At 43.1% G+C, this 21192-nt stretch overlaps 2 protein-coding genes across 4 annotated transcripts; one reads left to right on the top strand and one right to left on the bottom strand.

Annotated features, from left to right (window-relative positions):
* Positions 1-33: 33 nt before the first annotated feature.
* On the bottom strand, positions 34-7047 carry LOC142159919 (gastrula zinc finger protein XlCGF66.1-like). 3 transcript variants are annotated; one of them, XM_075214799.1, is made up of 5 exons: positions 6866-7047; positions 4415-4571; positions 4095-4283; positions 3889-4015; positions 34-1864 (listed from the first exon to the last, which is right to left on the bottom strand). In XM_075214799.1, the coding sequence occupies exons 2-5, from the start codon at positions 4484-4486 to the stop codon at positions 855-857; spliced, it is 1398 nt and encodes a 465-aa protein (XP_075070900.1). In that variant the 5' UTR covers positions 4487-4571; positions 6866-7047; the 3' UTR covers positions 34-854. The 3 variants fall into 3 exon arrangements, with proteins under 3 accessions (XP_075070900.1, XP_075070901.1, XP_075070902.1); XM_075214800.1 differs by having other exon boundaries at positions 6917-7047; XM_075214801.1 differs by lacking the exon at positions 6866-7047 and adding an exon at positions 4705-4758.
* Positions 7048-18439: 11392 nt separating this feature from the next.
* Positions 18440-20880, top strand: LOC142159836 (uncharacterized). The gene is made up of 2 exons (XM_075214627.1): positions 18440-18516; positions 18655-20880. Exons 1-2 carry the CDS (start codon positions 18483-18485, stop codon positions 20478-20480), a joined length of 1860 nt encoding a protein of 619 aa, XP_075070728.1. The 5' UTR covers positions 18440-18482; the 3' UTR covers positions 20481-20880.
* Positions 20881-21192: the final 312 nt, after the last annotated feature.

Below are 21192 nucleotides of genomic sequence, written 5' to 3'. Positions count from 1 at the left end.
ATATATTAAACTAACAGCACAGTAAAACGCCAATTTCTCTGGTAACAGCAGTTTAATACTCAGGAGTAACTAATACATCCACTGAAGTGACTGGTATGACAACAGCAGCTGAATGTCACATGGTTTTATACAATTCTGGCCAGAAATGGCTGTAGACATGCTGTCTAGGTCCACGAGGACATGGAGAAATCAATCTGCACCTCTGAAGGCTGCCACACACAAATGTTCTTGTTCAGGATAACAAAACTTAAGATTCCACAACATTCATTTCACAGGACACTCTCTGATCTTCAGTATTCGAAGGCGAAGTAACTTGTCTTATTATTTACTGAATGCACAGTACCCACTTCCTTTAGACTTTATTAGATGCAATTCTCGGGACTGTTTAATTAATAAGATTGAAGACAAGCTTATAAAAGTCATTAGAATTATGTTACAACTAAGTCCAAAGGTCAGGGAGTACAATGACCCTTTGTCCACTTAGGATACAGCATGTGATGTAACAAATTGTCCCCGGACATTATATTTACACATTGAGCAACGACAATTTTTATATATATATATATATATATATATATATCGAATAATATTTCCTATAAAAAAACAGGTCTCTATCCAGGAGTTAAAGACCTTAGATTCTTCATAGATCACTCACATCTCAGTGTTTAAAAAAAATGATTAAAAAAAATAATAATAATTGGATACTGTATAATATCACTCCAGGTTAAACAAAATTAATATTATTAGCATCTTTACAACTGTTATTTAAATCGAGGAGTGAAAGAGGAGAGGCCCCTAAGACTGACCACCAACATTTTCAGTGTTATGTTCAAGAGACTGAAAAACGTTCTTACTTATTCGATAACTATCCGCTTTACCCCATAGTGAGTCCTCTGATGTTTCGCCACATTGGACTGATTTGAAAAACACTTCCCACATTCTGGGCAGGGATACGGCTTCTCGCCTGTGTGAACTACCTGATGTTTGATAAGATTTGATTTGATGGCAAAACCTTTACCACATTCGGAGCAGAGAAATGGCTTTTCGCCCGTGTGGATTCTCTGGTGTTTGACCAGATTTGATTTGCTAGTAAAACCCTTCCCACAGTCTGAACAACAAAACGGTTTCTCCCCGGTGTGAATTATCTGGTGCTTGACCAGGTCGGAGCTGCTGGTGAAACACTTTCCACACTCCGTACATGAATACGGCTTCTCTCCCGTGTGAATTCTTTGGTGTGCCACTAGATTTGTGTTGGTTGAAAAACACTTCCCGCAGGAAGCACAAGGAAATGGTTTTTCCCCGGTGTGTGTCCTCTGGTGAGCTACTAACTCCGAGTTACAGGTGAACTCTTTGCCACAGTCGGCACACGTCACCACCCTCCCGGAGTGCATTCTCCGATGTTTAACAATTCCTGACTTGCTGGTGAACGTCTTTCCACACAGAGTACAGTCGTACAACTTCCGAGTGCTTTCTTGAGGCGTAGAAACAGAATTGCCAACAAATATCGAATCATAATCAATACGCAAGAAGTCTGGATGTGGACCTTTTCCACCGTCTTCTCCTGGGTCTCCTTTAATGCGGGCTGATGTCAAGTCGGTCTGAGTGTGCTCAGAGCGAGTGTAAATCTTGGTGCTGAATCCTTCCTTGATGTACGCGGGCGGATATTCTGTTTGCGCGTGCTCTGCGTGTGCGCCCGAGTCCGTAAGGTTTCCTTCTTCACCAGAGCCTGAATTCTCTGCCACGTATCGCACCGGTTGGCCCTTCCTCTTTCTGGTCTTACAGATCGTTGTATACTGTCCGCCTTGATTGATTTCAACAACACTTCTAGTTTCGGGAACTGCAGTGTCGGGGGAGTCCTTCAAATCTGAGAGACAACAATGATAATTAGCTCATAGTAAACAGCAGGCACATAGACTCTACAATCTAATAGTATAAAAAAAAGCCTTCTGGCCAAAACCCGGACCTGTTTTCTGTTCAATCTTTAGAAATTTCAAGTTATTAAAAAAAACAAAAACACATGCTCTCAATTATCATATTACTCCTGATATGACTTACAACCTGGTCTGTCAAGTCCCCCAACATCTACTGAAGTCTAGGAACATTACTATTTACGGTCAAGGACGCCCCTTGTCCTTACTGCAACAGAAGCCGGAGAGCACATTGGTCTGATGGCTCCCCAGACATTGTTGGGTAATATTTTGCATTTCTGTAAAACTTATTTTTTTTAGACTCTCTGTAACCAGTTTCAACTTGTTCCTAGACCGATTGCCAGGAGAGGAACTCATCCGACTTTGTACCAGATTCATACCATAGACGTCACCCTGACTGGCCCAGAGCTACAACCTGTAGCATCTCAGGAACTGTCGATCGGAATAATTATATGGTTGGAGTAGGAAGAGTATGTTAAAGGCAGTTTCAAAGCCATAATTTTAAAGGTGCATTTAAGAGAGTTTGAACACATTATTGTATTCAACTGAATTTCCTACTGGGGTGCCCTCAGTTTTTTATCCTATCAGATCATCAGAATGCTCAAACCACCACAGAGTATTTCAGGAGACAAGTCATATGGGAGGCAGCGACCCGTCCACTTGTGTGATGTGTAAGTGAAAAAAAAGGACTGCATGTGACAGGGACAGTATCAAAATCTGAGGAGAAGAACAGCGTAAGCAGGATCCCACAGCCTGAGAGTTACATAGTAGAACGAGTAGAGTCTCCCAGCAGCACAGAGTGAGGGTGGAAGCTGACTATAAAGGGTCAAGTAGAGAGTGAACAGGGAGAGTGTGTTAAACGGTTGTAGACTAGCCAATCGAGAAGTTAGTAAAAGAATGATAAGGGGCTATAGCTGGACCTCTGTTCATACAACCAGCTTGTTTAAATATCTAAAAAAATGTAAATCATATTAAACAAACAAACCAACATCTGAGTTATCTTAACACTTCTGCTGACCTAAAAACTCTGACATGGGGGTAAATGTATCATAGTGCGTGTTGTACAAGTTGCTGGAAATCGGCGAGATAACAGCTTAAATTTAAAGCAGTGCTGCCTTGTAAAGGGAAGTTTCCCTTTACAAGGCAGCGCCGCTTTAAATTTAAGCTGTCATCGCGCCGATTTCCGGCGACTTGTACAACACGCACTATGATACATTTACACCATGGTGTTTATATGTATTTTCACGTGCAGTTTGCACTTGTATTGACAGTGTTTAAGTGACCTTAGATAGCAATACTTGCCTGTACATTGTACACATATTGAGCCTGAGTCATTAAGGAAAGTAAGGCAAAAAAAAAAAGGTATAAATATTCTCTTGAGATAAACCATGTTACGGTGGAAGAGGTGCAAATTAGTTTATTATTTTGCACATAAGTTACATGCTGGCTGTTTTTTTTTTATCTAGCACACAAATACTTGATAGCTTTATGTTTACACTGAAAGATACTCTAGGACATGCCCAATCCCAAATATAAATCAAGTTTATCTCCCCCTCCAATGAGACATGGTTTTGCCCAGGTGCAAAGTTACTCCTTTTTTATGCTCTGCTCTCCTTAATGACTCAGACCCCTTGTGTGCTTCACTTTATTCTCTACCGACTTGTTGGAATATACAGTAACATACCTCAGTGACACGTCTTCTTGTGCACGTCTAATTACTCTCCTTTAGGAGAATAATTATAAAAGTGACATTTCTGTTAAAGTATTGTGATAGTCCACTTTCAATTACTTTTATTTTTAATTACAATGAAGCATTCAAAAGGACATGTTATATTATAGTAAGAACTGAACATAAGAAGGTACCGGTAGTTCTTTCTCGGTTTAAGTATATGGTAAAGCTATGAAAATATAAAGAATTTGGACATTAACCTGAACATGACTCAGTTACATCCAGTCTTACCCAGTGATCTCAGGGTCTGGTGGTTGTCCATCATCATGTCATCCACGTTATGAATGGTGTCTCTTCCTAAACGATCCCACTCTTCCATGGAAAAACTCAGAGTGACATCTTCATTTCTCTTGGGAATCTGAAAGACACAATGATACAGTCATCACCCAGACACATCCCCTGGTGTTACTGTATAATGTCCCATTCCCAGCAGTCACCTCTCCAGTCAGCAGCTGAATGATCTTGTTGGTCAGTTCCAGGATCTTCTGGTCATTGTCTCTCTCATGTATCAGTGAGTGAGGTGGAGGCACCGTGATGGGGCTCTGGGTCCTGCTCAATCCTCCTGATACACAGGGATGGCTGCTGGGTGTCTCACTATCACCAGACTTCTTCACGACAATATAATCCTACATATAGAGAGACACGAATAAATATCACTATATTAATTCCCACAAATCCTGACCCCTCCCGTCAACTCCCTGATTTATTAATAGGGACAATAGTGAGGTCACTGTGACTTTCCCAGAACCCCCCTCACCTCTCCAGTCAGCAGGTAGATGATCTCCAGGGTGAAATTTAATATCCTCTCGGGAATCTGACCCTTGTCCATCTTCAGTGAGTTAGTGGGACCACCCGAAAAAGATGTTTCCCCTTAAGATATCTGACGTCTACTATACTTGTTTTGCTTCTGCCACCTGTATTAACAGAAAAGACATGAAATATCAATGCCCACTGCCCATCTAACTCACCACTTGGTCATCAATTGTCACAATCAAATGTCTCTTGAATGCAGAAGCCAAAGTGGAGAAGTAATTTACATAGGACCACATCAGCAGAGGAGCGGAGATCCCATGTCAATGAGTTGGGGTGGGGGGCGGGTGGGCTGGAGAGGGAGGTGGGGGAGGGATCCCATGTCAGCAGAGGGAGGAGGGGGAGGGGTCCCATGTCAGCAGAGGGAGGAGGGGGAGGGGTCCCATGTCAGCAGAGGGAGGAGGGGGAAGGATCCCATGTCAGCAGAGGGAGGAGGGGGAGGGATCCCATGTCAGCAGAGGGAGGTGAGGGAGGGATCCCATGTCAGCAGAGGGAGGTGAGGGAGGGATCCCGTGTCAGCAGAGGGAGGTGAGGGAGGGATCCCGTGTCAGCAGAGGGAGGTGAGGGAGGGGTCCCATGTCAGCAGAGGGAGGAGGGGGAGGGATCCCATGTCAGCAAAGGGAAGTGGGGGAGGAATCCCATGTCAGGTGGGGGAGGGATCCCATGTCAGCAGAGGGAGGAGGGGGAGGGATCCCATGTCAGGTGGGGGAGGGATCCCATGTCAGGTGGGGGAGGGATCCCATGTCAGTAGAGGGAGGTGGGGGAGGGATCCCATGTCTGTAGAGGGAGGAGGGGGAGGGATCCCATGTCAGGTGGGGGAGGGGTCCCATGTCAGTAGAGGGAGGTGGGGGAGGGGTCCCATGTCAGTAGAGGGAGGAGGGGGAGGGGTCCCATGTCAGCAGAGGGAGGAGGGGGAGGGATCCCATGTCAGTAAAGGGAGGAGGGGGAGGGATCCCATGTCAGCAGAGGGAGGAGGGGGAGGGATCCCATGTCAGCAGAGGGAGGAGGGGGAGGGATCCCATGTCAGGTGGGGGAGGGGTCCCATGTCAGTAGAGGGAGGTGGGGGAGGGATCCCATGTCTGTAGAGGGAGGAGGGGGAGGGATCCCATGTCAGGTGGGGGAGGGGTCCCATGTCAGTAGAGGGAGGAGGGGGAGGGATCCCATGTCAGCAGAGGGAGGGATCCCATGTCAGGTGGGGGAGGGATCCCATGTCAGTAGAGGGAGGTGGGGGAGGGATCCCATGTCAGCAGAGGGAGGAGGGGGAGGGGTCCCATGTCAGTAGAGGGAGGAGGGGGAGGGATCCCATGTCTGTAGAGGGAGGAGGGGGAGGGATCCCATGTCAGGTGGGGGAGGGGTCCCATGTCAGTAGAGGGAGGAGGGGGAGGGATCCCATGTCTGTAGAGGGAGGAGGGGGAGGGATCCCATGTCAGGTGGGGGAGGGGTCCCATGTCAGTAGAGGGAGGAGGGGGAGGGATCCCATGTCAGTAGAGGGAGGTGGGGGAGGGGTCCCATGTCAGTAGAGGGAGGAGGGGGAGGGATCCCATGTCTGTAGAGGGAGGAGGGGGAGGGATCCCATGTCAGGTGGGGGAGGGGTCCCATGTCAGTAGAGGGAGGAGGGGGAGGGATCCCATGTCAGGTGGGGGAGGGGTCCCATGTCAGTAGAGGGAGGTGGGGGAGGGATCCCATGTCTGTAGAGGGAGGAGGGGGAGGGATCCCATGTCAGGTGGGGGAGGGGTCCCATGTCAGTAGAGGGAGGTGGGGGAGGGATCCCATGTCTGTAGAGGGAGGAGGGGGAGGGATCCCATGTCAGGTGGGGGAGGGGTCCCATGTCAGTAGAGGGAGGAGGGGGAGGGATCCCATGTCAGCAGAGGGAGGAGGGGGAGGGATCCCATGTCAGTAGAGGGAGGAGGGGGAGGGATCCCATGTCAGGTGGGGGAGGGGTCCCATGTCAGTAGAGGGAGGTGGGGGAGGGATCCCATGTCTGTAGAGGGAGGAGGGGGAGGGATCCCATGTCAGGTGGGGGAGGGGTCCCATGTCAGTAGAGGGAGGTGGGGGAGGGATCCCATGTCTGTAGAGGGAGGAGGGGGAGGGATCCCATGTCAGGTGGGGGAGGGGTCCCATGTCAGTAGAGGGAGGTGGGGGAGGGATCCCATGTCTGCAGAGGGAGGTGGGGGAGGGATCCCATGTCAGGTGGGGGAGGGGTCCCATGTCAGGTGGGGGAGGGGTCCCATGTCAGGTGGGGGAGGGGTCCCATGTCAGCAGAGGGAGGAGGGGGAGGGATCCCATGTCAGTAGAGGGGGAGACTAGGGAGAACCCAGGTCAGCAGACTGAGTGTAGTTGAAGCCCCCATGGCAGCAGCAGGACACAGACCCCATGGCAGCAGCAGCAGGACACAGACCTTACTACATATGAGCCGGCCGCAGTGGGATCTACCATACAGGATACAGACCTCGCAGCACCCAGGGGATCCCAGTAACACTCAGTAACCTGCAGCGACTGCTCTCCTCTGATCTCCAGCAGACAACGAGCGGAAATCATCCCCCGGAATCATTAATCTCATAACAGATTCCATGGTCGTCCGTGTCTCACGTGTCCTCACTCCGTGGCGGCGGCCATCTTCTCGTCGCCCCATAGGAATGTACGAGCTCCGGGCGCCACAAACATGGCGGCGTCTCCTGCCACTGTCTCCCTGTGCGTTCCAGCTCCCACCTGATGCTAGTTACAGGGTCACATGACCCAGCAGGTTGGGGGGGGGGGCTGTCACCATGGTCTCCCCGGCCCCTAGAACCACAGGTCCCAGCATGCCTGTGTAGGGTTTGTTTCTGACTGGCTGGGCATTATGAGACTTGTAGTCCCACCACAATTAGAGAGAGCCACCAGGACTACCTGCTCCCTCTGCAGGCGCTGCTGATCCTGGCATTCTCCGCTCTGGTGGGGGGGGGGGGGCTTCTCACAATGTCACCTACCCAGGGTCATTGATTTACGTGGGGCAGGCCAGATTGGAGGGGACTGTGCCGCCATCCCAAATATCAGTACTCGGGGGACAGCTACAGACCCTCCAACATGACCCCTGCCACCTGGTACAACAAATGCTCTGCTCCTGAATTTACCATTGCAGTCAACTGGGCTGGATGAATTCATTGAGCTGCAGTTAATCAATACGGCCCAGTTGGCTGAGTGATGCCCATTCAGTATGGAGTATACCGGGTGCACGTGGCATTGAAGGGGTGTTATTAGTGGAGGGGATGGGGGCTGTGGATGGTTCAGCGCTTCCAAAGCGGCACACGCACTCTGCCCCAATCCTTAATTCACAAATGAAGGGACCTATGAAATTAGGTGGCGGTGCCCACAGTACAGATGATGGGGGAAAGTAGAGCTGAGATGATGATCTCTACATGAGTTTCTATCTATACTCCATCTGTCAAAACTAAAACCCATAAAGATGTAATTAACCAAGGCTTTTGCTCACGTAGGCTTAAGCTACACAAGTCTATCATAATATGTTTTGTATTTAAGACCCTGGCCCATTTGTTTGCTTCCTTGGGGGGGGGGGGGGATATTTTATCACTATCCTTCTGCAGGTGAGGTCTCCAAAATTGAACGAGGAAAACTATATAGAGTGGAGTAAGGACCTCTCTTCTCCCACTTCAAATTCCACTGCCGGTTCTTATAGAACTCTGACAGAAATTATGTAAATTACATAGTCAACTATTTTATTCTAAGCATTAGAGAGAATGATTTATTGTACTCGCATTGGAATACAATATAAAATAGTGGCAGCACACTCAATGTATATTTCTGAAAACGAAATAGATGAGATTACTATTCGCAATGGCACTCAATTGTATTCAATAATGTCCCTTTTGATTTGGACATCTAATTATTGACCTCATCAATAAGGGCATATGAATAATGCTATACTTCAGAAGTCGATGTGCCTCAAATATTCACCAGTGATTAAGACACATTCATATATATATGTAGTCATTAATCATGCCTCGTTATGGATGAGATTTCAGAGCTTCTCTACAATCCTGTTTGACTCTCATTATCGGCCTTCGGCCTCTAGTTTCAGTGAACTCATTTTTTTTAGGCTTTTCTTGCCCGATCAGATGATGTAAAAAGTAACCAGAAATATGATTTCCTTTCTGCAAAGTACATGTATAATGCATATAAATTCATACAATTCATACAAACATTCAGATGTTGCATTAAGAGCAGTACGTAAACTCCCAACGATGCACTAGAGCTTAAACTGCTGCATAGGTTCCAGTAACAACACTATTCTCAGATAGCCTGCTCTAAGGAGTCGTGGTGAGGTCTTTCTGGACTTTTCTCTTTTATACCTGATCATGCATTTCCCATCTGTACATGCTCTTAAAGTCACACATTGTCGCCACAACTTCCAAAGACCTAATATTATCCAATGTGCTTAAATTATAACGCCTATGTCCTCCACACCCTCCACTCAAACAACCAGCTTTCTCCAGCCCTACTTCCGTTCACCCCAAGTTTCCTGTCTTTTATTAGTTTAGTTCAACGGGTTTCCCTCAGTCCTTTATTAGTTTTGCTAACCCCATATTCCCCAGCCCTGTTTTTGACCTGAAGACTCCCTTTGTTCCCCTTTCTCCCTTTGCTTCATAACTCTCTCGTTGTCCTCCTCATATCTGTCTCATTGCCCTGATGATATCTCTCATTGCATCCTCATATATCTCTCCTTACCATCATCATACCTACAATTGCCCTCATATCTTTCTCACTACCCCCTCCCATCTCTCCTGTTGCCCCCTCATATCTCTCTCATGGTGCTCTTCCTGTCTCTCTCATGGTCCTCCTCCTGTCTATCTCATGGTCTTTCTCCTGTCTCTCTCATGGTCCTCCTCCTGTCTCTCTCATGGTCGTCCACCTGTCTCTCTCATGGTCCTCCTACTGTCTCTCTCATGGTCCTCCTCCTGTCTCTCTCATGGTCCTCCTCCTGTCACTCTCATGGTCTTCCTCCTGTCTCTCTCATGGTCCTCCTCCTGTCTCTCTCATGGTCCTCCTACTGTCTCTCTCATGGTCCTCCTCCTGTCTCTCTCATGGTCCTCCTCCTGTCTCTCTCATGGTCTTCCTCCTGTCTCTCTCATGGTCCTCATCCTGTCTCTCTCATGGTCCTCCTCCTGTCTCTCTCATGGTGCTCCTACTGTCTCTCTCATGGTCGTCCTCCTGTCTCTCTCATGGTCCTCCTCCTGTCTCTCTCATGGTCGTCCACCTGTCTCTCTCATGGTCCTCCTACTGTCTCTCTCATGGTCCTCCTCCTGTCTCTCTCATGGTCTTCCTCCTGTCTCTCTCATGGTCCTCCTCCTGTCTCTCTCATGGTCGTCCTCCTGTTTCTCTCATGGTCCTCCTCCTGTCTCTCTCATGGTCCTCCTCCTGTCTCTCTCATGGTCCTCCTCCTGTCTCTCTCATGGTCCTCCTCCTGTCTCTCTCATGGTCCTCCTCCTGTCTCATGGTCCTCCTCCTGTCTCTCTCAGCGCTGCGGAATTAGTGGCGCTATATAAATAAATGGTGATCATGATTCTGATGTCAAATAAAAAGCACTTACCAGACTTAAATAAAAGTCACCTCCTCCAGCTCCTCCTTAGGTGATACTGCCTTTTGTGTCCTGCACTACACTGTCAGACAATTGGAGTTCAATACAAAACAAAAGCAGCAACATCCAGTGAAATAACTGTTTTGTTTTTTTTAAATCATTTTTTTTTTATTGAGGTAGAAACGGCAACACAATGTAACAATAATAGTTGAGAACATAAAAACATGCAAAAAGATTGTCCAACTCATACATAATCAACAAATCACACAGCTGTATGGTGCATCAAGCTGTCAGATCCAGATGGTTAAAGTACTAATTTTTATACTGTGTTATATTTGTGTATTAGAAATGTGAATTCTATGTATGCTAAGTAAGTCTTTTCATGTGAAGTGACAAACACCTGCTTTGGCCTGAAGGCCCGGCAGGGGGTCACTACCTGTGTGCATGTTTTGTTAGAGAGACAGGAAGCCTCCTAACAATATAGACAGCACATCTAAGGAAATCAGGTTGGTGTGACAGTTAAACTGTGTTAGATGCAGGATTATACAGTATTATATCCTGATGTTAAATTATTGAACGTGATTTATCAGTCTTTGCAGAGCTATTTAGGATCAGGGAGCAGTGTTAACCCCTGCTAACAGTTGTGTCAGAATCTGTATAAAAAGGAGCTCTGTTTGACAATGTATCGTTATTGTTCCATCTGACCTTCTGATCACTAGTACCATACACTAGTGTGCACTGTTCTTATTAGGACACTTGAGCTAATAAACATCATTTGCTTCAAGAGCCTGCTATGACGCCTACTTACCCACTGTAATTTCTGTGACCTGCTGATTAGACCCAAATCTAAACCGTTATCTGGCTGTTCTGAGGTTTGGACCCAGCATCCAGTACCAGCACTCTGCCCCCTACACAGCAACTCTGGCCAGTGTGATAGACCAGGGGGAAAGCATCCAAAGCAACCATGATCTATAGAAAGAGGTCAGGTGTTCCAGCTCAGGTGCCCAGTGAGAGGGTACTTTAGCAGCAACAGTTACCCAGAAGGATGTGGTTCTGGGTGCCGCTAAGGAGTCCAGTGGTGGCAGCATCGTAAGCCCCTCCTACTACAGTTAGAAGGCACATTTGGGATAGAGAAAAAGGGACGGTGGCAAAGTAAGTCCCGCCAGTCCTCAGCAACACAACAGACAGGGTGGCATAGGCGGTCCATCCTATCACGACTGGCAAAATATGCAAAGACCTTGGCTATGTTAACGCTCACACAGGTAGTCCAGCCTCAATAACAGACTCTAAAAGTAAATAATTTAGTTTCAGGATAACAAATATGAATATTATAGACAGTGAATAGAGGCATAAATAAACATTTGGCTTCTGTTAATTTGATTCCTAGTTTTCAATTTTTGTTTAAATATTAATTTTTCCTCAGAGAAGACATCTTCAAGATCAGGTGAACTATTTAAGTCTCCCCTATTGCCAGCAGTAATTGATCCAATATAAAGTGGATACACTAGAAACATACAGGGCAACTGAATGTTATAACTCATGTCTAATGCTTGTCCATCGTCATCTTAAATGGACATTTATACGCATCCAATAGAATACGTGTCTTATAATGAATTGCCTACATTCTTGGCCACTTCTGAAAAATATTTACCAAAAAATTAATAGAATATTTGTTAAATACCATATTAGCTACTTATATAGCATGGTGAGCAAGCCTCTAACTTCGTGCATAAATTACATTCTGATCGTCCTCAGTACTCCTCAAGTGACCGTATAATGTCTTCTCCTGTCATAAACTCATCCCATACACATCAGCAAGACTTTCTATGGAACTCTCATCAACCTGCACAATCTTTAACTGGTCCCTAAGGAAGATCTCCTTTAGAGAAGCCTGTCCTTCACCAAAATCATTATTTTTCATCAACTTTCCATAAGACTAGCAGTTCCCACCTCCCACCGCACTCACCAACAGCTGCCATTGTTACTTCTCCATTACCCTATATACCAAGTGTAAACCTGTTTGGGCAGGTCCAACTTTCACTACTCTTTCATAAGACGGTAACCCCCCCTAGTGACTTCCATCACCACTATATTGCAGCCCTTCGCTATCAGTGCTGACAGCAAGATGAGACAGCTGGGTTTGAAACTGAAGGTTGTTCAGATAGGTTGCAGCCCAGGTAAGATGAAGGTTAAATATGGGGAGAATATGGATCTAACTAGCAAAGGCATGGCTGTCAACATTTTAAGCAGTACTGGACCTCTGTGCAGTACAATCCCTGTTACGCTATAATTCCCAAAATCAGTTGTAATGCAATTATAAATACACCAACTCAATAAATAACAGAAATTTAGAGGATGCTAGATATTGAGACTTGGATAAAATAAACAGAATAACAGGAATTATATGGCACACTTGGCCTATATTGAAAATGTTGGATAAATCTTTAAAGCCTGGCACTCTCCCTGGTTATTAAGGACTGTTGGAAGTCATGTTGGGATTGCACTGGATTATATAACCTCTTTAGGGTGGTGTTGCACAGGTACTTTACAAATCATATATAAAACATAATGGGCCTGATTCATAAAGGAAATTAAGGCAAATAATGAGTAACTTTTCTCCTGGACAAAAACATGTTACAATGCAAGGGGTTGCTTATTACTTTGCACATACGTTAAATACTGGCTGTTTTTCATGTAGCACACAAATACTTGATAGCTTTATTTTTACAATGAATTTTAAAGTTGATCTAGAATATACCCTACCCCAACTATTAATCTGTACCCACATTTTATATTTAGCTCCCCCTCCCATGTAACATAGTTTTCCCAAGGTGTAAAGTCACTAATGTTTTTGCTTTACTTAATCAGGCCGTGTCTTTATTGATATCAGCATATAAGAGGGTGCCGCACAGCACTTTAATCTTATTTTCTTTTAAAAGGTGACTGTAGCGTCTCGTACAAGTGTCCAAATGCCTTATCCAGTTGAAATGCATAATATTTGATTTTTACACACTTATTACAAGCTGTGATCTGGAAAAGGATCTACCCTTAAGTATAAGATTAAGCCTATGGCAGGTTCCATACTAGAAAATAGTTCCCAGCTCCCTATTATCAGTATTGTATGGAAATAACAGTAGGTAAGTGGAATAATCCATGCAAATCAGCTGAAAGCATAGCACCGACATGATAGAGATTCTCTAATCCCCATTTAATATATGTACTACAGCATTGGAAGGCTCTATCCGCAAACGCCATCTGGACGCCTTCATTTCCGGAACGCACACCATGAACATCATTTGGAACGCATAACCCGGAAGTTGTCTGGAACGCACACTATGACCATCATTTGGAACGCATTGCCCGGAAGTTGGCTGGAACGCACACCATGAACATCATTTGGAACGCATAAACCGGAAATAAGGAGTGGGGCGCTTCTGTTTCCGGGGTATCGGTACAGCAGGTCAGTACTGTGTTTGTTCCTGACACTGCTGATTAAAATAAGAGTTGATCCAGTCAGAATGAAAGTCCTGTATACGGGGCGTTGCCAATTCGTGGTCAGGGACCTATGACACTCATTATATTGGTTATTGCTAGTAAATGTGGCAGCTGTGTGTTGTTGTTGGTGTATGTACAGAGCTACAAGGGTAAATACATGGATCATTAGAGGCAGAAATCACACCACCTATTTATATATATTATATTGTGGTCCTGTTCATCTGGGAAATATTATTCAAGGGGAATAGTCATCCACAGACTATACTACGTATTTGTTTTTAGTCATTTTAACGTATGCTGTTTATGTAATGTGATTGTCCCTCTCATTCTGCATTTGTTAGATCTGGTAATATGTTAGTGTAATCAGAGGATGTCCCTGTTGGTGTGACTCTGATGATAGACAAAGTAATTTTGGGGCGTCAGGTTACTTTAGTTTATTGGCTTCTACGTGCCGCACTGCGGGTTTTACTAAATACATTGCTTTATTACTATATATAGCTTAGTTATGTGAATATTCCGTCATGTATGTATGTTAGCAGACAGAGTTGCTTATGTTCCTTGAACCTGGATACAACACAAAGCTGCTGGGTGCTCTGCATTGTATCCGAGTTGTATCCAGGGAGCAGCTTTGTGTCCTATTCCTGGACAAAACAAATAATTCTGCCTGGTGATATAAAAACACAGAGGCAATGTATTTAGTAAATGTCTCAGCGCATAGAAACAAAGAAGTCATCTGGAGGTGGAAAACCCCTTTAAACATGGAAAATCTACATATCTTCTGCAGTCAGACAGAAACACAATAACAGATCCCCTACACCCATAACAGCTACACATTATAGCTGGATGTAGTATTGGGAGCTGATTTACTTGCATTGTGTATTAGGGGGATGAACGTTGCAGATGGTTGTACTGAGCCTCCTCCTTCATAATGTCACCAGCTATAGCATGTATTTGTTACTATCTATATCTGTTACTTGTATTACATATTGCCCTTGAGCACTGTAATTGTACTTAGTTTAATAAAGTAGATCGGAGACATAATTAACAACAGACTCTGCTTTCATGGTACTGTCAACTCCCCCCAAGTTCCTGAAAGCTTCTGGCAGTGAAAATCTTTTTTTCTATTTTAATTTGTTTTTTCTTGTTACATCGTATGATCCAACTTCCCAAAATACTGAACCTGATTCCTGTTTATCTAAGTTATTCTATATGTGTGGACTACTGCACAGTAGCACTTCTCTATATCTGTTCTTGTTTTGCGTGTACGGACAGCACAGTGCCACTTCTCGTATTCTCTATACTGTAAGTAATTCTCAGTATATGTTGGTATTCTGTATATAGGGTGATCTCCACAATACTGCTTTCCTTTTTCTGTACGCCATGTGTAGTTCTCATTATCCGTTCAGATTCTGTAAGTCTGTATATTAGCATAGTACAACTTCTAGTCAGATTGCTATATTGAAATAATATATGTTGCATTTTTTATTGTTTTTCTTTATCCAAGTATTGATGAGAATGGTCCTCACACACACGCACGTGGACTCTCTGCCTGCATTGTGCAGGTTGCAGCTACAATACCATTGGTCACAGGAAATATAAACCTATCAATAGGGGAGAGTCACAATGATTTCAGTTTTATCACTATTAATAAAAAGCAGACATGATTGGAGAGGTGAGGGATTATGGGAATGTCACAGTGGCATTATATATGTATATGTATATGTGTGTGTGTAAATATATATATATATATATAAATATATAAATATATATATATATATATTGTATAATCCTGTCAAACAAGACTGTAACCCAGCACTCCAAATAAAAATAAACTTTATTATTATTTTTAAATTCCAGAATGAAGTTGTTCCATTGTATCATCTATAGCAGCGAGTCAGATAAAAACAATTCAGCAGCAAGTCAAAAAAGACAAATGAGCAGTATAATTATTTCACAGTATACTCCTCTTATGCTGGCACTGATGAAACGGAGCTCATCATAGTGTATGTTATGTAATACCCAATGGCTGTTTCGATGCTCCCATGGCACCTTTATCAAGGGCAGTAGCATTACATATATATATATATATTATATAATTATATGTATGTATATAATTAAAACAGAGATCTGACTTATCACTAATTCTTATCTCTATTGATAAGTAGGTATCTTGCTGGAGAGATGAAGGGTTCGGTGAATGACACAGTAACATCACTCTTATCTCTATTAATAAAACAGGAACATGACTGGAGCGGTGATGGAATCACTGTTTTCCCTGCATCCCTACCCTTAGTACAGTGTGCAGTCTTCTTATGTATCATATCATATCATCGGTACACTAAATTAAACTACTTTCCTAGAAATTGGCCTCTTCTCAACTACTTGCATTGTATTCTCAACATCACGTCTCTGCAATGGTATTTGAAAGAAAGAAAATCCTGCCTCCATATTGTTATCAGTACAAGTCCATATATTCTTCTAGTTTGATTTATGGCTGCTTTGTGCTCATGAACAACTGTATTTGCAGCAGTCTCCTTACTGCCTATTGGAGAGATCTGTTATTAATTGCAGATCCTCAACTGTTAGAGTTTCCTTATTGGTTCAAATCAGTATTGCAGCAGACTATAACTTTAATTTTGCCGGCAGGAACGATACATCACAAAGAGAGGTCGTATCCAATTAATCTTTACCAGAGAGTTTTTCTACAGAGGATATAATTTCACCAAAGGTTCTATCCCTTCAACTCTGATTCTACTTTTCATTCCAAACACTTTGGGTTAGTTAGATGGATCAAGTTAAACAGCTGCTTAAGAGAAGGTATAGCCAACTGGAAATACAGTATTAGTCCTCTGCCCTTTCTATGTTTGACTGAGGTTTGGACGTACGTTCTAGAAGTCTCTCAAGCTATTGGAAATGGAAACAGTCCAACCAAACATTAATGAAGAACATCTTACCTGTTCCTTAATTTAGCTTAATTGACTAAATCACCCATGACAGATTGCTTTATATCCCAACTTTCCAACCATTTTGCTAATGGAGGTTTTGAGTTCTCTTACCCTTGTGACGGACGACTGGATTGAAACATGTCTTTGAAAAACGTATGTCCATCCAACATTCTGTCTTCTGGTGACGTTCTCCACCTGGCCGACACACTTTCCTTTCTAATTGATTGACCCAACTCTCAGCCCATTTATTTGCAAGCCTTAACGTCAGTATAGGGGCATAATGACTCCACTTATGATCTGCAGATGTTGCATCAAAAACAAGCTGTTGCATTTCACTTAAGAATACCTTCTTGGCTGTGTCTTTCATCCAATACTTTACGAACTCATTGAAGGATAAAGCAACTTTTTTCTTCAAGGAATATATGCTCGAGTAATTCAAGGGCAGATGGACAAATTTCGTCTCTTTTGTTCACTACAATCAACACTCGGCTTGTCTTTGAAGTCTTCGGTCAACAACACAATCCTGCCACTACAAACAACAACGATGGATGGGGGTCTCCGTTTTCAGAGGATGCTTCATAATGTTAACTATCAGACATCCAGGATCCCTGGTTCTTTCACATATTTTAGCACAGTTTTCCTAATTTATCCATCCAACATTTGTGTCATATTTTCTTCCTTGGAGCCAATCCTAGCGCAGACCTTTCCAGAACTGTTCCTGTGCCCCCCCGTGATAGTGCCAGTTCAGTCTATACAACATTATTAGGAACTCTTTTTAACTCTGTTTATGTTTGCCAAGAAAAGGGAAAGCTTTTGGCTAGTCTTGTTCAAAGAACATGACTTGTTTTATCCCTTACAAAGTGTTTAAAGGTTTCTCTCAGTGATCACTACAATTTTATGGACAGAATATTAATTACAGCGAAAGACCTTTGTTGATCAACATTCGTTGATGCTCTAGGCACTTCCTTGCACCTCAACTGAGGGTATGTGTTTTCCAGATATCTATTCTTCCAGTGGTGGTTAGACAGACTCAGGTAAAGGATGGTCTCATTGCTATTGCCCTTGATTGCCTTACTTGCTTCTGGTAGCAGACCTAGAGAACACAACAGTGTCTCTCCCGGAGCAACTCCATGATTTTTGTTTTTTGTTGCTTCCTCTAGCAACAGTTTGGTGTTATCCAACTTGACTTACCTATCATCCAGAAGGTATGATCATTTTTGGTTATCCAGATAGTAGAGTACTTCTTGCACGGTAGAATCTTCATGGCCTATGCGCGTGCCTTCAGGGAACAAACAGATTAGGAATCTATGTGGTCACATCAACATGTATTTTTAAAATGTTGGAAACTTAATTTCATATTAAGCATCTTTCAGTCTTCTGGTTTCCTGTTAATGTTATTTCATTTAAATTTCAATGTTGTTTTTTTGATCACCCTATTTACAGGACTGACTTTGGCATGCCTCTGTAAGTTGTACTGATAGACGGGGCTTGTAAGAAAAAATGACGCTTTATTGTTAAATTCTTTACTCATAGGCCCATACTATCAGAACATTTTGTTTCATCCTTGCTGTAATAGGGATTAGTATAAAATTTTTTTTAGTCCAACTTTTTAGCCCTTTTTGAGTTCTTTATTTTAGCATAACATTTTGTTCAGATGGACGGACATGGCTGTTCATATGGACAAGAGGCATTTCAGTTATTGTTTTGTCCATAATCCACTGGTGAAACTCACAAGATAACTCTTGTATGGCTCTGACAGTTCAGGCCTATGCGAAAGAATTTAACAGAAGGTCCTGGAACTGACCAACAAGATCATTCAGCTGCTGACTGGAGAGGTGACTGCTTGGAATGGGACATTATACAGTAACACCAGGGGATGTGTCTGGGTGATGACTGTATCATTGTGTGTGTCAGGGTCCTATAAGGTGGATGATGTCACTGTCTATGTCTCCATGCAGGAGTGGGAGTGTTTAGAAGGAGACAGTGCTCTGTACAAGGACGTGATGATGGACAATCACAGGATCCTCACGTCATCAGGTAAGAGGAGGTTAACTCTCCATGAGTTTATCTATATATCACGTCAGCATCAGCATGTGTGCAAACACTTTGTTATATACATGTAATGCGGGATCTGCTTACTAACGACACATCAAACATTTACTTCTTTCTTTTCAGCAGATTTTTCTGACCGAAATACCTGCGGAAGATTTCATACCCCTATTAAATCACAAGGATTTACAAAAGAAGATCAAGGTGTAAATAACTATAGCCAGAGATGTTACATATTTCCTCGTATTAAGCAGGAATCAGTCTCGTGGGATGGAGGAAACCTCACAGACACTGACAGTTATACACCCACAGATCATACACAATATACATCTACTGATATTAAGGAGGAATCAGTCTCATGTGATGGAGGAAACCTCACAGACACTGACATTTATACACCCACAGATCATACACAATATACATCTACTGATATTAAGGAGGAATCAGTCTCATGTGATGGAGGAAACCTCACAGACACTGACATTTATACACCTACAGATCATACACAATATACATCTAATCATATTAAGGAGGAATCAGTCTCATGTGATGGAGGAAACCTCACAGACACTGACATTTATACACCCACAGATCATACACAATATACATCTACTGATATTAAGGAGGAATCAGTCTCATGTAATGGAGGAAACCTCACAGACAGTGACATTTATACACCCACAGATCATACACAATATACATCTACTGATATTAAGGAGGAATCAGCCACATGTGATGGAGGAAACCTCACAGTCACTGACATTTATACACCCACAGATCATACACAATATACACCTTCTTTTATTAATGAGGAAACTGATTCATGTGATGAAGAAAATCTCTCAGACACTGACATGTATACATCCATGGAACATACTCTCGCACATAGTACATATACCCCTTTTATTGAACACTTGAATGGGGAAACTGGCTTACAAAGAAGTAATAATACTGAAGATGATCAAATTTGTGCTGCTTCACCTTCTAAATATCACCAGTCTGCAATGACCACAGACTTCACATTTAAATGCTTTGACTGTCAGCAATGTTTCACTTATAAGTCAGATCTTGAAGAACATCTCACAGCTCACAAAGGGAAGAAGACGCATGTATGTTCTCATTGTAGGAAGTGTTTTTCTTACCAGTCTCAGCTTCTCATACATCAGAGAACTCACACAGGAGAAAAACCATTCACATGCTCGGATTGTGGGAAATGTTTCAACCAACAAGTCCATCTCGCTATCCACCAGATGGGTCACACAGGGGAGAAGCCTTTCTCTTGCTCTGAATGTGGGAAATGTTTTAACAGAAAAACGACCCTTACTATCCATCAGAGAATACACACAGGGGAAAAACCATTTTACTGTTCTCAGTGCGGAAAATATTTCAGCACTAGCTCAAATCTTATTAAACATCAGAGAGTCCACACACGAGAGAAGCCATATTCATGCTCTGAATGTGGAGAATTGTTTATCCATTATACACAGCTTATCAGACATCAGGCAAATCACACAGCGGAAAAGCCGTTTTCTTGTTCCGAATGCGGAAAATGCTTTACTCAAAAGTCCCAGTTTATTAGACACGCGAGGATTCACAAAGAGGATAATACGTTTTCATGTTCAGATTGTGGTCAAAGTTTTAAGAGGTACAAACATCTTCTGGTGCATCAATCAAGTCACACAGGACAGAATCCATTTGAATGTCCGGATTGTGGGAAATATTTTGATAGAAGATCGACTCTCGCTTCACATCGGAGAATACACTCCATGGAGAAACCATTTTCCTGCTCTGACTGTGGGAAATGTTTCAGCTTAAATTCAAACCTTGGTAGGCATAAGAGAATCCACACTGGGGAGAAGCCATACTCTTGTTCTGAATGTGGAGATTTTTTTGTCCATTACACCCAGCTTGTCAGACATCAGGAAAGTCATTCTGGAAAGGAGACATATTAGTGTTCCGTATCTGGAGAACTATTTAGAGAAAATACAGCGCTTGTTGAGCATTTGACGGTTCACACAGAACAGGAACAGGTGTGAAACGTTCGTTATGCGAAATCACATATTTAAATGCTAGTTATGTAGCAGCTATACCTTGTGAATAAATAAAGTTATCGTAATTTCTATGTTCCAATCTCTTTCCCATTCTGCGCCTTTGGAATATATATGATGTACAGGAAATTATGCACTTTATTCCCATGATTTAGTAATAGTAGAATTGATTTATTTAAAATAGTCCTGTTGGTTCAAGGATTCGCTTCCAGAACATTCTCAAACAACTTTTAAAATACCTAAAAACAATGAAAAAAGCATGAACAGTATTAGTTACAGAAAGTGTTTAGATTACGTTTTTTTTTTAAAAAAATAGACGGAAGTTATATATCTTGCTAAGTGTAAAGCAATTATTTTTTGCAAAGGATTCTGGTAGAGTCACAGAGGGACTCGCACACGCACCCAATCAGATTCCATCACTAGTCAAAGAATTCAGAAAGTTGAAAAAACAAAGCTTTTACTGATGATTTCTTACTAAGAAGACAAATTGCAGATCCAGCTTCTAACATCCAGTCATCATAATCCATTATTTGATTTACAAGCAAGCAAAGAATATTATTATTGATTTGTAAGGAGCCACCGTGTCCTGCAGCAATCTAATTACAGATGAGGCTCC

This window comes from Mixophyes fleayi, chromosome 6, assembly GCF_038048845.1.
Source record: "Mixophyes fleayi isolate aMixFle1 chromosome 6, aMixFle1.hap1, whole genome shotgun sequence".
NCBI classification, from domain to species: Eukaryota; Metazoa; Chordata; class Amphibia; order Anura; family Limnodynastidae; genus Mixophyes; species Mixophyes fleayi.
Note: the sequence above shows the minus strand (reverse complement) of the source record. Positions and strands in the feature narration are given on the sequence as shown.